This window comes from Talpa europaea (genome assembly GCF_964194135.1).
Source record: "Talpa europaea genome assembly, chromosome: 5".
NCBI classification, from domain to species: domain Eukaryota; kingdom Metazoa; phylum Chordata; class Mammalia; order Eulipotyphla; family Talpidae; genus Talpa; species Talpa europaea.
The window spans coordinates 57,696,857-57,713,955 of NC_140071.1; the positions used below are offsets into that span (position 1 = coordinate 57,696,857).

At 41.5% G+C, this 17,099-nt stretch overlaps 1 protein-coding gene across 1 annotated transcript in view; it reads right to left on the bottom strand.

Moving 5' to 3' along the window:
* Positions 1-16,766, bottom strand: part of ZSWIM6 (zinc finger SWIM-type containing 6) — a 175,164-nt gene extending 158,398 nt beyond the window's left edge. The window contains exon 1 of the mRNA XM_084233146.1: positions 16,070-16,766. Within this exon, the coding sequence (XP_084089272.1) occupies positions 16,070-16,751 (682 nt within the window). The 5' untranslated portion in view covers positions 16,752-16,766. The remainder of the gene's footprint in view (positions 1-16,069) is intronic.
* Positions 16,767-17,099: the final 333 nt, after the last annotated feature.

Consider the following 17,099-nt stretch of genomic DNA (forward strand, 5'->3'; position numbering starts at 1 on the left):
TGAGCAGCAGTACCTCTGAAGGAACATCAATCTGAGGTTAAAAAAAAAGTAAAAACAATCTGTTTTATTTGTATCATTAAAACAAAACATGCTAAAATACAGTTTCAAGTAAGGAAACGTATTATCTTTATTTTTTTTAAGCTTTTTTTTTTTAAAATTTTTTTTATTGAGGCATGTTTTATTTATTTGTTTGTTTGTTTGTTTTTTTATGCATGCACTGGGTACAGTCAGAAGCGCGGGAGGGTGAGAGAATTCACCAGAGCCAGAGCGGGGAGCAGAGCAGGCAGAAGGACCGAAGTACACTGCCGAGGGGAGCAGCGGGCGGCAGGAGAGGTCTGCGCGCCATGTGGGACCCTCCTCCGGTGGCCGGGCGGGGAGCAGCCGGGGATCGAACCGGCACCGCCGCAGAGGCCGCGGGCAGCTTCGCAACCCAGCGCCCAACCGCTGCGCCACCGGAGAGGCCCAGGAAACGTATTATCTTTAAATTGCAAAAGAGAAGGACTGCAGCAACTCCTCAAGAGACTGAGAATTTTTTAATTAACTATTTCTTTTTAGTATAAATGAGAAATCATTTACTTCCCATCTGAAAAAGATTGGGGGGAAGCCACCTATGAAAATCAGAGTAAGTCCCAAACAACTTCTTTCCTCTCTCCCTCCCTCTTCTACACATACTCCCGAGTATGTATGCATGCAACACGAGAGTACAAGTTTAAACGGATTTATTAATTGCTCCTTTCTTTCTGGAAAACAAGACAAATGGCTAGGGTAGCCATACATTTTATATCATCTGAACTGAAACACTTGTAAAAGAGAGGACTTCGTAATTGTGCCAGGAAAAGAGGCACAAAACCAAGAATGACTGGGCAAATGCTCATCCAATATCTGGATAATCCATCCCTCTCATGAGTCAAGCATTGGGAGCACACCCTTATTGTTAAATTACTGTTCAAAGAACTGCTTGGTGTATCCTATTTCATGCAAAATTAAGTCTTAAGCAAATTCTACCTCAAGGGAAAGTCACCATCATTTTGAAGACCCATTTCATTTTAACAAGTCATGCCTATTAATTAGTCAACATCTTTTCACAACATGTTAAGCTCTTGTAAGATATTTTTAAGTTACATGTTGCTTTCCAAGCCATCTGAAAAAGTTTATAAAAACTGAATTTATTTTTGCCCATGTCTTTTAAACATGAAGTATTAAATAAAATGAAAAAAAAATCATACATTCCCTCAAAAGTAGTTATATTTATAATCTGAAGTCATTTTCTTGAGTAAACCAAAAGTACTGTTCTACACAGGAATGCCCAAATTATTTTGTTTAGAAATTGGAATTATCCAATTAAATAGCTTTCAGAACAGTTTTTTTGGCTGATGCTGTTAATAAGTTAAAAGTCCACTCAAATAAGGAAAGGAAGAAAGAAACTTTATATGGTTATCTGCAGATATGTACTGACAAGATAAACCAAGTTCTAAAAACCAACCTATCTTGTAGTCAAATTCCTATTCAAAGTGTCTTAAGAGACTAAGTTATAGCCACTTGGTTTCAGAAACTCGAACAGAAATTAAAACGTGGAGCTATTTTTTTTTTCAATGAAGAGACTTTCAGACAGGCACCCACAAAGACTGGCAATATAATCTAAGCCCATCATTCATTCAAGTGACATTTATGCACCATTAATAATTGGCTTCCCTGAACTTAAAATTTGCCAGTATGTTTTTAATCTATTAAATTCATTTATCACTACACAAAAAAGGAATTTCATGTTTAAATCCTCTAACTCTCATCTCCAAAAATAAGAAATAGCCACTACACAATGGAAAACTCAAGGTGACTCTGTAATACTGCATGGCAGAATATTTTTACACATATTTATTAGCAGTTCATATTTGAGTCATTTGATATGGACAATAGCTCCCTCTATCAAAAAGGCTTAGAAATCTGCACCCCTACAAAGAATTTGATATTCTACTTTCTTATAAGAAACTGCCCCTTCATTTTCTCCAATTTTTACAATAAAGATAAATTTCACAGTTATGTTCAAGTTTGGAAGAGTCTGGATCAGACAGGCCAGTGTCAGTCTCCACTATAACCCCTTGTAGAATTCAGAAGTGCTTCCTAGTTTCACTGGAAGAAACCAGATTATCTATAAATAGATCTGATTTACTGTTTTATCTTTTTTAAAATCTAGATCTAGATTTCTATGTAACACTTTCCATGAAAGATTTGTGTTCAGAGCTCAATTCTAAATAATTTTAAAGGGCAGATAAAAATGGAAAAACTAGCTACTCCACAATTGTAAAGGATCAAAAAGGAAATGGAAACTCAGCATTTCAAAGCTGCAATAAGACAATATATCCCATATATTCTTAAAATCACAGACTACTATTATACACTGAACAGGTTATATTCTGAATCACAACTCTCTTTAACAGGAAGAATGGGGGGTGAAGGGAGGGAAGTAAGGGAGAAATAAAAAGGTTTTCAATAACAGTAAATAAGCAGCTCAATAAAATATATGTTCCTGAAAGAGGGGGAGGAAAGAAGACTCTACATTTGAACATGGCTACTTAAATTTTTTGTGCTTTCCTACATTTAACCCATAACCACCATTTGCGCACACACAAGCAGTTTAAAAAGGTTTTTAAAAATAAAAAATATAAACCATATCCTTAGGTGTCAAAAATAAATTTCATAGAAAGGCACAAGAATTCAGAAATCTCATGACTAATCAAAATCAAAAGACAAGTCATTGCTAAGCCATGAGCTACTAATACAAATACAGACAATGCATACACTGAATTTTGAATAAACTCAGTCACTGACTCATATTACCAATTTCTGCAAGACATCTAATATTATAAACTATGGGGAAAAATTGAGTGAAACAAATTATTGTTGAAATAAGTTTTTTTTTTTAACTTGGTCCACTTTAAAGTAAAAGTATTTTGCCACAAACTGTTAAAACAACATTTTTTAAAAACTTTTTTCCCACTGTGATGGTTCTTATTGAAAACAAAAATGCAATACTATCCAGTACTGTGGAATTTCCTGCTATTTATGAAGCAGCTTAGAGAAAATGCCTTTTTAATAAGTTGCTAAGAAAGATTCATGAAAATTACAAAGAAACTGCTCTGACAAGTTCCAAAAAGGAGTGTCATTTGAGGACTTTGCTCGAAAGGACTCCTAAACAGCACTACTAGTCAAACTACCTTCTGGGGCTTTGATTTTAATCGTCCTTGTTAAACTCAAGCTGAATCATTTACATGACTCATCTAAATAAAATCTAAATTACATTAAGAATCTATGATAGTCACCTACCTACTGCCATCCAGCAGATTATAATGTTCCATGTATCACATTAAATGTTATACACACTACACCTATCTATAGAAGCATGTGCATAGCTAGATTAATGGCTCTATCTCTAAAACACTTTTGGAATACCTACCACAACCTCTAATTGCAGAAAGACACCATATGATATTATTACTACAACTGGGATACGGTTTGTACCTGATACTGATACTCTACTCCCAAAACTTTTTTTTTAAGATTTATTTATTTATTTGCTTACTTATTTATTTATACAAGCACTTGGTACAGTCAGAAGCACGGGAGGGTAAGAGAATTCACCAGAGCCAGAGTGGGGAGCAGAGCAGGCAGAAGGATCGAAGTACACTGCTGAGGGGAGCAGCGGGTGGCAGGAGAGATCTGCGCACCATGTGGGACCCTCCTCCAGTGGCCGGGGTGCAGCCGGGGATAGAACCGCCGCTGCAGAGGCTGCGGGCAGCTTCGCAACCCAGCGCTCAACCGCTGCGCCACCGGGGAGGCCCTACTCCCAAAACTTTCTGATTACATTTCCTAGTAGAATTTTTGGTTTTATCCTAATAATTAAATGTTCTGAGATCAGTAAGTTGCCCAACTTGCTTTAGCCACATCTAAGCATCTCATTTTAAGACATAAAAATTGAAATAAATTCTAATACATCTGCCTTCTAGAAGTGAGTGGACCAAAAATTCACTAATTCATTAAATCCCTCACATTAAGGTTCCTTATATCACAACCTTGAATTCAGCACAGTTCATCCAATAACCACCTTAAAAAAAAAGTAAAGAAAAAAAAAATCAATGTGATTCTATTTTTAGGTATTTTGACCAATTATCTTCTATCTTAAGAAGGGTGTCAGATCAATGCACTAACTAAATGCTATCCTGCCATTCAAGAGACATAAGTACATTATACCACTATTCATTAATTAAGCGAAAATCATAATCTGTTTCTATTCATACTCAGTATAGTCCACAATACACCCGAAAGATTATCCCTAACATACCCTGAGCTTTTCCATTTTCATAATGGAAAGAATATACTATTTTTCTTACCAAGATAAACACTATCCTGTCCAAGATAGCACTCATATTATGACACTCTTTTTACTTGTTTCCAAAATTACTCAAGCAAATACAGTAAGTTTTTCATTTTGAGTGCAACTGATAATCAAGTTCTTAAATTTATATTTGCATCCAAAAGTTTAAAAAACTCAATTTGCAAATACATTCTACATAGCACAAGTTCTAGTGTATAGAATACAGACCCAGATTCTATTTCAACCAAAATCTAGGCAGTCCCTACAAGAATAAAGAGTCTTTTTATTTGTCAAACATATGCCTACAACATTAACCAAACCTAAACACACACAACTACATGGTGGCAAAGAGAACATTGACAGGTGGAGAAAAAAATAGTACCGGTGTTTTTTTCATATCTAATGACACCTGTAATTATATAAACCAATTCACTACAACTTCAACAGCAACAGCGATTTTAAAGATGCCCAAGGCATATTAAGTAAATCATGCAAATTTTGTAACTTTTGCTGGCACCACAAAACCAAAATTACAGGGGATATAATTCTGACCGATAAGGCAATTCTTAAATCTTTCTCCTATCTAAAATATTATAGTAGTACAATGAATACTACCAATAAAATCAAGTCTTTTCTTTAAAATAAAAAAAGCACATCCCACTTGAAAAAAAGTATAGGTAGGCAGAGTATCATAGCCCAGAATACTGTGAAAATTAGTTCAGCTTGATAACTGAAAAGTTAAGATTTTGACATTTGCCAGCAGTCCCCCACAACATGCTGGCCCTTTGCCATCATGGCCTGGTGCCAGCCTGATGTAGGGCCAGACTAAAAATAGCAGCCAAGCAGCAGCTGGAACACATAGGTCCTTGTGACCTCAACTTTATTTCCCCTAAAACAAGGGGGACTGGAAAGGAGGAGACAACTAAAAAGGAAAAAAAGGGAATGTGATATACACTTGGTTAGTATGTCCTACATCTTACCATTTCTTGCTTTTTTCCCATCACTCCTTCCTACTCCTCACTCACCTGACTCCATTCCTCCACCTAAGTAAGGAAGGGGAAGAGAAAGAGCAGTAAAGGGAAGGCAAGGAAGAAAGAAAGAAACTGGAGCTGTTTGGGTTGGGTTCAAAAGATCCCTATCTCCTGCCCTCAAACCCCACTTGATTCCGTCATCACCAGGCATTTCAGTCCTCAACTTACCCTGGTCTAAAGAAAGTATAATACAAAAATTACATAGGGAGTAACTGGGGAAGAGGAGAAATGAGGAACTAGAAGATGACATCAAAAACACAAACTGTTGGGCCTCCCTTGGTGGCGCAGAGGTTGAGCGCTGGGCTGCAAGGCTGCTCACAGCCTCTGCAAGCAGCGCTGGTTTGTTCCCCGGCAGCCCCGGGAGAGGATCCCACCAAAAAAAAAAAAAACTGGGCCTCCCCAGTGGCGAAGCGGTTGAGCGCTGGGTTGGGAAGCTGCCTGCGACCTCTGCGGCGCCAGTTCGATCCCCAGCTGCTCCCCGGCCACCAGAGGAGGGTCCCACATGGCGCACAGACCTTCTCCTGCCGCCCGCTGCTCCCCTCAGCAGTGTACTTCGGTCCTTCTGCCTGCTCTGCTCCCCGCTCTGGCTCTGGTGAATTCTCTCACCCTCCCGCACTTCTGACTGTACCCAGTGCATGTATAAACAAAACAAACAAACAAACAAATAAATAAAACATGCCTCTATAAAAAAAAATTTAAAAAAAAACTGTTACATGCAAAGAAAGCTTGAAGAATGCTAAAAACAGCAAAAAAAAAAGCCCAAAAGAAGCCAATAGTTTTAAATGTCCTTGCTTACATATAATTATCAGATTACTGATTTCTGGTGTGAGTTTTAGGAGTTTTTTATATGACAAGTATTTACAAAAAATCACGATCATTTTCTTTGTAGAAATGAGTTCGTATAAAGTGGTAGCAAAAGCAAAGGTTGATAACCAAATACAGTGCTTGCTTTCAATCTGTGTGGGCCTTTACCAAGAAAGACCAATAGTAACACTAGAAGAGGTTCCACATTCTGCCCTTTAATACTGAAATTATGAATTTACCACACTTCACTTATAAAAATGCTGGTCGCGGACAGCAAATATTTAACAGGTACATCGCTGCACACCCAGCATTTAAATGGTACTGATGTAATTAATTAAGAGAATTTAAATCTTGCTTCAGTGGACTCATTCTACATGCTATCTCCTTATGCATATTTTCTGTACAATACCTTCTAACATTAGAGATCTGACACCAATTAACAAAGAAAAATGCTTTAAGTAAATAGACAGACTGTTAAATAAGGCAGGACCAGGCAGTGAGTCACCTGAATTTTAATCACATTAATTCACTAAATGAGCTTCCGATTTATCTGATCAGCTTACTGGCTAGTAAGAGTTTAAATGTACTGAGAGGGTCTACTGTATCCTTCAAGTAAATATTCTTCCAATAAACTATCTTTTTCAAAGAATGTTAAGTCTTTTTACCAGCAACAAGAAACAGTATAATTTTTAATCATAACATTTGTAAAAGGCCTTTAAATGAGATAAAAATGCAATTTATTAAATATACCACACCTAGGTCTAAATTTACAAGTTATTCCTTTCAAAAATTAAAAACAATTAAGATCACCCCACACACCCACACTCCAGAAATGAAATTCATTCATAAAATGCATTTTAAGGCAGTGTTTGAAAATCAGTTTTTTAAAATATACATTAAAAATCACAGCTATGATCACAATTTAAGGTTCTAACAACACCAAAAGTCACTCTAGAAAATACCAAGAGACTATACACCTAAAGATGAATCTTCTAGAATAGTTAATGATGCTGCATTACAGGAAGCATTATATTCAGAGAAAAAGTACCACAGCCAGAGAAACTATGTCTGCCTCCATGTGACTAGCTGTGTGACCCTGGGCAAAAGTTATTTGTGCTTTTTTCCTATGCTTCAGTTTCCTCATCTGTCAAGGGGACAACAAAAGTACCTACCTACCTCAGAGGACTGTGCAGAAATATGAAGTGCTTGGAGCAGTATTTAGCACATGATTAAGTGCTATAAACCGTTTAATTGCTACTATTACTACTAGTAAATGTGGTCACAGTAGTATTAAGAGGTTCACTGTAAATCATGCTCAGTTCAGTAAAAAGTTCCAAATCACACAAGAAAGGTGTTTAAAAGCTGAGAGGTTACTCCCAATCCAAAAAAAAAGGGGCGGACATAAGAGCCAAACAGACACTTTCCCAAAAATGATAGACGGCACACAGGCACATGGAAAAATGCTCACCAACACTTATTATCAGTAAAATACACATCAAAACTATAAGATACCACCTCATATCTGTGAGAATGGCCTATACCAAAAATACCAGAAATGAGTGTTGGTAATGGTATAAATAAAAAGGAATCCTCATACAATAGACTAGTCTACCTCAACAGAAAACTGTATGAAGGTCTCTTAAAACATTAAAAACCGACCTACCATTTGATCCAGCAATCCCTCCCCTATCTATCTACTGGGAGAATACAAAAACACTAATTCAAAGGAATATATGCACTCATAAGTTGACAGCAGCACTATGTACAACAGCCAAGCTCGGGAAACTACCTAAATGTCCAACTACAGATGAAGGAAGATGTGGCATATATACACAATGGAATACTACTCAGATATTAAAAAAATAAAAAGATCAAATCTTGCAACAACATGGGATGTACCTGGAGAGGATAATACCAAGTGAAATAAGTCATAAGGAGAAAGATGAATACCAAATGATTTTCACTCACATGTGGGATATAAAATCAAAGCAAAGAAACAGACAAAAACAAAACAAAACCCTAATATATGAGAGCTGAAATGTGGCTACATTAGTGGGGATGGGTGGTGGCAAAGGGTAAGAGTCCACTGGACTCTAGTGGAGAATTACTGGGGCTCTGTTTTGTTGTGATAACACACATTTGCAGAAGTGTGAACCTAAAACATATACCATGGTGTAAATCAATATCACCTCACTAAACAATTTTAATAAATGAATATAAGAGAGGTGACTAAAGCTTTTAGCTCACATCAATTATGTAATATTCAAGCCAGAACACTGACATTATCTGGGGTATTACATAGTTACTGCAATGAAGATTGGGGGGCACTGACAAAAACACTAAAAATCATATAAAACAGACACTACTGGATAGTTTCCGTAAGTACTAAGTTCAGAGCAGTCAAATTTATTACTGGGTACTGTATTAACTTCTGTTGTTTTGCAGAAACACTTAACTTTCAGCAAATTAGTACACAGGCCCATGTGTACGTTCATATATATCCACATAGCTGTAATATAATTTCATACAGGTAGCAAACTTAATGTTTCCTGATCTTCTAATATCATTTTAAAACATCTCTACAATTTCCAAATGTCTACAATTGCTTTACACTAGCATGTATTTCACATGCTAGACTCACTACTGAAGTGAAACCATTTAAATTGAGCCTGAAATTAGAAAGCTACCTAAAAATACTCCTGTAACATTCAATAAAATATTAGTCTAATAATCTCTCCAAAAGGCCTGTCCATTTACATTCAAGAATATTCCTGTTCTGATTTCTGAGATTACCCAGCCCACGTAATAGAAAAGCAGAGATTGAAAATTTAACTTTACAATTTACAAAGCTTCTCTGGACAAATTACTCAAATATAGGCCTCAGTTTTCTCATCAGTAAAATGGAAGAAACTGGAATATTGATGTTATCTTTTCATCTCTAAAATCTCCATAGCTCTATAAATAGATAATAGCCATTATGCAAGAGTGTTTTATAAAAACAGTGTGTCATCTTCTAACACACTTTTTTTAATGGTACCATGCATCTGTACACAGGGGTCACTGGAATATGCTGGAAATAAGGATAGTCAAGTAACACCTATGTTCATATGTCTACTTTTCTGCTAAGGATAGTCAAGTAACACCTGTGTTCATGTCTACCTTTCTGCTCACTCCAGAACATCAAATTAGTTACAAATACATATATTTATGTAAATACACATGTCTGTATGTTAGCTGACACAAAACTAGTTATTTCTTAATTCCACATGTATAATGCACTTTGCAACAGAGTTCACTTACTATGAGCTAATCTTTAAGCTAACTGAGGAGCAGGTTTTGCACTACATTCTCTCCAATTCTTAAATTAGCTACCTTTTCTAGATGAAAAAAGTAAAGGAAGCATTCTATTTTTAAAGAACTAAAAAACATGTACAAAGCATATGTGTAGCAGTACACAGGGCAGTGAAAGCAAAAGCTGTAAAGATACTTAAGTTTTCTTAAACAAATCTAACCAATACACTTTATTTTTGAAAATCTGATTTCTCAGAAGGAGATAAAGTCTTCCTGTCCATCTCTAGGAGGAAACAGCTCATGCTTTCGGGTTACAGTAATCCCCATTTACATGTCAAAAGACAAATCAAAAAAATTAAATTAGGTTTTTTGTTGTGAAAAAGCACCATTCTTAGTACTTTATCACAGTAATCTGAAAGGCAGTTGAAAATGAGTTTGTGGCTTTTTTAAATGAGTTTTTACCATTTAAAAAATAGTCCCTATAATCTGCTTTGTTTCTAAGATGTTTATACTTACCTATAATCTGCTTTCTTTTCCAGGATATTTGTTCTCTTAAATATAACAGTTGAAGGTCAACAGCAGTTAAGTTTAATGATTGTCCCTATAAAAGTTTCTACCATGACATGAGTTTATTTACAAAGGAAAGCTGATGAAAATAAAGGTACCTAAAATACATTTTGGATCAGTAAATAAAATTGATTTTTTCTAACACGAAAAAAATACAAAGCATGTAAGCATGTGGAGTTAGTATAGGTGCAACTGTGTAATGTTTTAAAAAAGAACAGCTTCTGAAAAGAAAACATCATGCTTTTCAATGAACATACTGCCAACCTGTTCATTGAACATACTACCAACTGAAGTCATACATCCTTGAATGAACTCTTAATATAAGGGGGAAAAGATACGCTGGCCTGTGTCTTCCCAGATGAAACACTCAGATTTAGAATTGATAACAATTGATTATCCATTGTGAAAAGAAAAGAGGCTCAGGATAAACATCTTTAAAATCAGTCAGGACATACTTAAAACAACAATGGCTTGTATTGTTCAATTAACTACAATAATTCTTCTATTAAAGGCCATGTTCCACAGGCAGACTGATGTTTTTAAAAGGAAAGGCATAAAAGCCTCACATCTGCAAAAAGGATGAAATTCAATGCATAGTGAAAATAATGATGGGTATGGCCTTTTCCTCTTCAAGCCAAGGGGTGTACATAATATACAACTGTATGACAAGAAATGAAAACCGAAGCAAGGGTAGAAATGTCTACTTTTAATCCAAACTTTCAATTGCACCTTCATTATTATTCAAATCTTACAGCTATTAAAAATATTCAGTATCTCCTAAACGCTTTAGATTTCATCTCTGGACCAATGCTAAATATCAGAGAACTAAATTGCAACAGATTTCCTCAACTAAAACTGAAATTTTTAACAATCGAGGTACTCAAATATTGTCAAAAATCAATTATAAGCTAATCAAATACCTGAAGTCACATAATACAAAAAAAATACAAAACTAGTTTCAAATTTTCTCCTTTTGTAAACTTTTTCCTTTAATCAAAAGGCAGGAAAGTGTAGGAGCTAATTCAAAACCAACCGTTCTTATTATTTTAATCTTGAAAATGCATTCAATGATAAGTACTATCATCAATAAACATCAAAAAAATTAAAGAACATTTAGAATACATCTTTATATAATGATCTCTGGGCTATAAAGAAATCAAAACAAAGAAAGGCCAACAAATTAACCTTAAATGAAATACATGATTAAAATTATCCATCTTAATTCTGATATTTCATTGCGTCCCCACTAAAAAAACATAAAATTTTAAGATGAATCTGAAAGACCATAAGAGCATGTTTTTACCAAAATGTTATAAAATTCTGGGCAATATTCTCTTTTCTCCCAAAAACAAAATTAAAAAAAGTAACTCCTTTTAAAAAAAGTAACTCCTTACTTCTTCCTTTTCATAGAAAAGATAAAAGCCTAGTTTTCTTTAGATCTTTCTTGCTTTTACTAGTCACAATGAAAATGTGTTTCAAAACAAAAAAATTAAATGTACACCATGTATTCGGAAAGGAGACACACATAAAACACACATCAGCTCTTCAGAAGGACATACACACTTAATATACACGGATGTAAATTAAAAATGCAAGGATAATTTTTCCAAGATTTTTATATTACAAAAACATACACAGCCTCCCTGGTGGCCTAAGGGGTTAAGCACTGCACTATGAAGCAATCCCCAGCCTCCCCAGCCTCTGCAGCATCCTAGGGCCAGCCAGGGAGAACCACATGGCAAAGCAGACCTCTCCTGTCTTGCCCGCAGCTCCTCTCAGCAGTGTATTTCAGTCAGTCTGCCTGTTCTGTTCCCCACTCTGTCTCTGGTGAATCCTCTCACCCCCCGCATCTCTGGCCTGTACCCCAGCTCTTGTATGCATAAATAAATCCTAAAAAAAAATACACACACACACACACACACACACACACACCCTCTCACTTCTAGCTTTAAGAAAATTTCTACTGTAAATGTAAAATGAATAAATTTCCCCCTCCCAAAAAGAAACCTGCTCATACATTTGATTGTCCTTCTCTAGAAATACCCACTATTCAAAGGTTGCCTGGATAATCTTCCAGATACTTTATGCATCTATATGCAAGTTTATCTTTCTTGCTTGAAACACAAATTTCAGGATACTATACAAATAGGTGCCTTCTTTTTAAGTGAAATATTTTGGTCTCTTTTCCTTGTCAGTACACTTTTTTCCTTGTCAGTACTTCACTTTTTTTTTCACAATTGCACAGCATTCTAATGAGTACTTATGAACCACTAATCTTTAGGTAGAAATTAAGGTTGATTCCAGCTTTCCATATTGCAAACCATACTGCAATGAGCATCACTCACTGTACAGAAGATATTTGTACACTGGAATCAATATATTTATAGGATATAGTCCTAATAAAAACAACAACAACAAAAAAAATGTGTCACAGAGCAAGCTAGGCAGCACCCTCTTTTTCCACATCTTCAACCAACTCAGGGTGCTGTACACCCATCTTTTTAGTTACCATCACCAATGTGGCAGATGCAAATGGCATGCCATGTTTAGTGAGGATGAATGTTTACTAATCATTTATTTTGTGAAATGTGTTGCCTATTTTTCTGAGTTACTTATCCTTTTTTAATTTTTATCAATTTTTAGGCGATCTCTGTCAGTATTTGATGAGACATGCTACAAACATTTGCTCCAGTTAACTGCTTAAATTGGTTTACGCTTTCAGTCCTACAGAAAATTTCAGTCCTACAGTTTTATGCCATTAAATTTATCGGTTTTTCCTTTATAATTCAAGCTTCCATTTATACTAACGAAGCTCTCTCCCAGGAAAAATTTCAGGAACTTTTTTTAATATGACTTCAAATTCATAGTTTAAATGATGTTTTACTATTTACATACAAGCATTTTCAGCAATAGCTCCCTTACACTATACTGCTAACTGAAATAAGACAACTATGATTTCTATAAAATCAACTGATGGACAGCTCCGCACCAATTAAATACTGCTTCCAACTATTACACCAAAGATTTTATTTTTTTTCCTTTAAATTTCTTCGTAAAATCTAGAAATTGAAAAATAAAAACCAGCAACTATGCTTCATTTTGGAAAGTCACAACTCTCTGCCCCTCAATCCTTAACCTTCAACAGCATAAGTGAAAATAAAGTCCAAAAAAGTAGCTTTTCCCCTACTGTAGGGAAATGGTTTGTCTATTTTTCTACTGGGCTATTCATCTTTTTAAATTTTTACCAATTTTTAAGGAGTTCTCTGTCAGCACATAGTGAAACAAATAAGTCATCTTACAAAAAAGTCAATTTATACTTCCTGTACATACTTGTAATTTAGCAAAGCCAGAAAATTGCTCATGATGCTATCAACACAGTATTCTGTTCTCTTCCATTTCAGATTCTGCTGGAAAAAGAATTCCACCTCAAATCACAAAATTATAAAACAACCCTCTTCAGTTAACACACCAATTCAAACCACCACTTAGAGTTAAATTAGATGGTTAATTTAGCCATTCTCTGTTCTCTATCAAAAAAAAAAAAAAATTCTGGTTGTAAGTTTTCTATCTCACAGCACCAGCTGCCAGGCATTTAACAGCCTTCCATCTCTGTCTTAGCTGACTGGCACAAGTAATACAAGTTGGAAGTTAAGGCAGAACTCGGAGAGGGGAAAAAAGAATATTTTCCACAATTTGTACAGCACTTGTTTAGAACACATTTAAGTGTTTCCAAAGTGGTGGTCAACTCCTCAAACTATTGAAGCATCATACTACTCCACATCAACCATTGCCAACTCCATTCAATGGCCTCATTCCCCCTTGGGGACTATTCAAAAAGTTACTATTTTCTTTTACTACTCACCCAGGCCTCTTCACTGATGAAAGCAGGCAAAGCCCACGCTGTGTGTCTGTCTCCTAGAGAAGATTGCATCTTTTATTTATCGCCCCTTGGCTTTATTTTCACAGTGAATTCCTGGCTTAAATGCAATCAGCCAAGAAACCCTCCCTATGTGCTCTCCTGTCATTCCTCATTGCTTGCAAGCAGAGTCAAGCACAGAAGGGGGAAAAAAAACTCAACATTGCCAGCCAAGCCATAAAAATTCGCAAACTCTAGTTTGTTAAACTGAGAAGCTGAAGATGTGCTTCAATCCGTTTCAAGCGGCAAGACACAAGGGGAAGGGGGGGTGGGGGGGTTACTTGAAAGAATGTTAATTAGATTTTTTTAAAGGATGGATGGATAGCCTCAAAAGTTAAACCCCCTCTAGCAAGAAGGGTGCCAAACCTAGAAAAGGCAACTCGGAGGCTGCCTTTGGAAATAAATGACCATGCAGAAAATCACATTTGCAGATTGAGTAAAAATTCAAATTGAGCAGATCGGATTAAAACAGATTTGAATTCTCTCTTGGGGTCCCTGTCCAGGCACCCACCCGACTCCCGAAAAGGATAAAAGAAACGGACGACGGAAAGAACGATGAAACTAAAAATCTGAGACAAAGATGCTTCCAAAACCTCACCCCATTCATTAGGCACCACGTTCACCATTACAATTAAAGTAGACGGCGGGGGGGGGGGGGGGGGGGCGGCAATACGCGCTGCTCGCGATCAGGAGAAAAAAGAGGGGGAGAGAGGAGTTTCACTATAGCATTGTTCTTTTCAGTCCAGCTCAAACATCCCCATCGCTACGGCTGAAAAAGATATCTGGCCAGGAAAAAAGAAGGGGGGGGAAAAAAAAAACAAAAAAACCAAGCCCACCGGGGGGAGGGGGACGACGGAGAACGCTTTTAAACTCGGTATCTGAGAAAAGTCTCCGGGTCTGTCAGAGAAAGGAGGCTGTGTAGCTTTAAATCACAAGTCCTGCTCTCGCCTTTGTCAAACATCTTCTACTTTACAAGCCCTGAAAAGAAATAAAGAGACTCTTTTGTTTGGTTTCCTCTTTTCGGAGGGTGACAGAAAACTGAAAGGGGCACAAATAAACCTGAAAATGAGAACAAAGTGCGAGGTCGTGCCCGGCGGCCGCAGCGCCCCTGCGCCCCGCGCCCCTGCGGCCGCCGCTGCGAGCGCGGAGCGGGGACCTGCTGGCCGGGCTCGCCCCGGGCACGACGGCCGGGCTCCGGCGCGCACCCCACTCCCGCGGCCGGAGCCCCGGGCCCCGCCGCGGCCCCGCGGGGAAGGGAGGCGCGGGGCGCCCCTCCCCGGCTCGCGCCCGGTAATTCCGGGGCTTCCTCAGCGGGGAGCGGTCCCTCAGGAGAGGGGCGCCGGCCCGCCGCCCCCTCCCTCAGTGCCGCCCGCAGCCCGGCTGGACGCGGAGCCAAAGAGACCTTTAAACCCGGCGCGGCCGCGGGGCTCGCCAGGGCAGACCGGACGCCGCAGCCGCCCGAGCCCCGCGGCCGCCAGCCCGTCGAAGCCCGGAGAGGAGCGACCGCCAAGGGGCGTTAAAATGTATTCCCCTCGCCTCCAATCGAGGGGGCGGGGAGGGGGGCGAGGGGAAAGAAAGGGGAGCGAACGGCAGCCGGGGAGGGCGCGCGGGGAGAGCGCGGAGCGCGGCCCGGCCACCGGCGCGGCCCCGGCCGGCATTGTCTGCGCGGCCCGCGCCCCCTCCCCCGCCCCGCACGGCCCCGCCGCGCACACCCTCCCCGGGGCCGGCCGGCCGCCCGCGCCTTTGTCCCCATCCCCCGAAGGCGGGCGGCCCCCGGGACGCGCGCCCCGGCCGCGGCGAGCGCGACGGACGGCGCGGACCGGGGCACCCGACACCCCCCCCCCGCCGACCCCGCGCCAGGGCGAGTCCTGCTGATTCATTTCCCACTCGCGCCGGCCCGTCCGGGGAGACGGGGGGCGGGGAGGGGCGCGGAGGAAACGGGCGCTGCGCTCGGGAGCCCCGTCCCGGCCGCCGCGGACCCCGGGCGGGGCGCGCGCGCCCGGGGTCGGCCCGCGGGGCGCGGGGCAGGGGGCGGGGGCGGCCCCCGAGGGGCTGACGCACGGACACCGGCCGCGCTGCCCCGTGACTCACCGACTTGCAGGACGTTGTCGACGCAGCCGCTCTCCAGCAGCGCGATGCCCCGGCGGAAGGGCAGCCGGGTCTCGTCGCCGCCGTCCGCCGCCCCGGCGGCCCCCACCGACGGGGTCCCGGCCCCGGCCCCGGCGGCGGCGGCGGCGGCGGCGGCGGCAGCGGCGGCGGCGGCCGAGGTGGCGGCCGGCGAAGACGAGGAGCCGCCGCCGCCCGCGCCGCCCGCGCCGCCGCCCGCGCCGCCGGGGCCGCCGCTGTCGTCGCCGGGGCCGCCCGCGGCGCCGCCGCCGGTGTTGAAGGACGAGTACATGCAGATCTCCCGCTCGCTGCGGGGGAAGGACCAGTAGACGATGCGGCGCTGCACCGGCTCCGGGATGCGCTCGAAGCGCTCCTCCACGCGCTGGAACGGCCACTTCTCCGCCACCTTGCGCGCCGCGATGTCCAGCAGCGACTCGGGGCTCTGGGTCTTGCCCGGCGGCAGCAGCCCCAGCGCCGCGCCGCCCCCGCACGCCGCCGCCGCCGCCGCGCCGCCCGCCCGCGGGCCGGGCCGACAGGCAGAGCTGTAGCCGCCACCCGCGCCGCCGCCGCCGCTGCTGCCCCCGCCGCCGCCGCCGCCGCCGCCGCCGCCGCCCGGCCGGCAGCAAAGCCGTTTCGCGGGAGGAGGCTGCTGTCCGCGCTCCGCCATGACCGCGCCGCTTCTAACCCGACAGCGGAAGTGCCGGGACCCTATAAACGGCACAAGGAAGCGCGACACGCACACGCCGCCGCGACGCCACGCTGCCATCTAGGGCCCGCCGCTCCTTGTACGGGCACAGGAGGCGGGGCTCCCTCCGTGACGTCCAGGCTGAGGCGGGGCGCGGATAGGGGGACCTAGGGCCAGGGGCGGGGCCTATGCAAATCACTGGGCTGAAACATAAATAGAGCACTCGGCGGACACGGGGGTAGCGGGGGCGGCGGGGTTGGGTGCCCGATGGGTTGTGAGAATGTCAGGCTGCTGTGACGCGGGGGGCGGGGCTCAGGCGGGGTTCCCGCG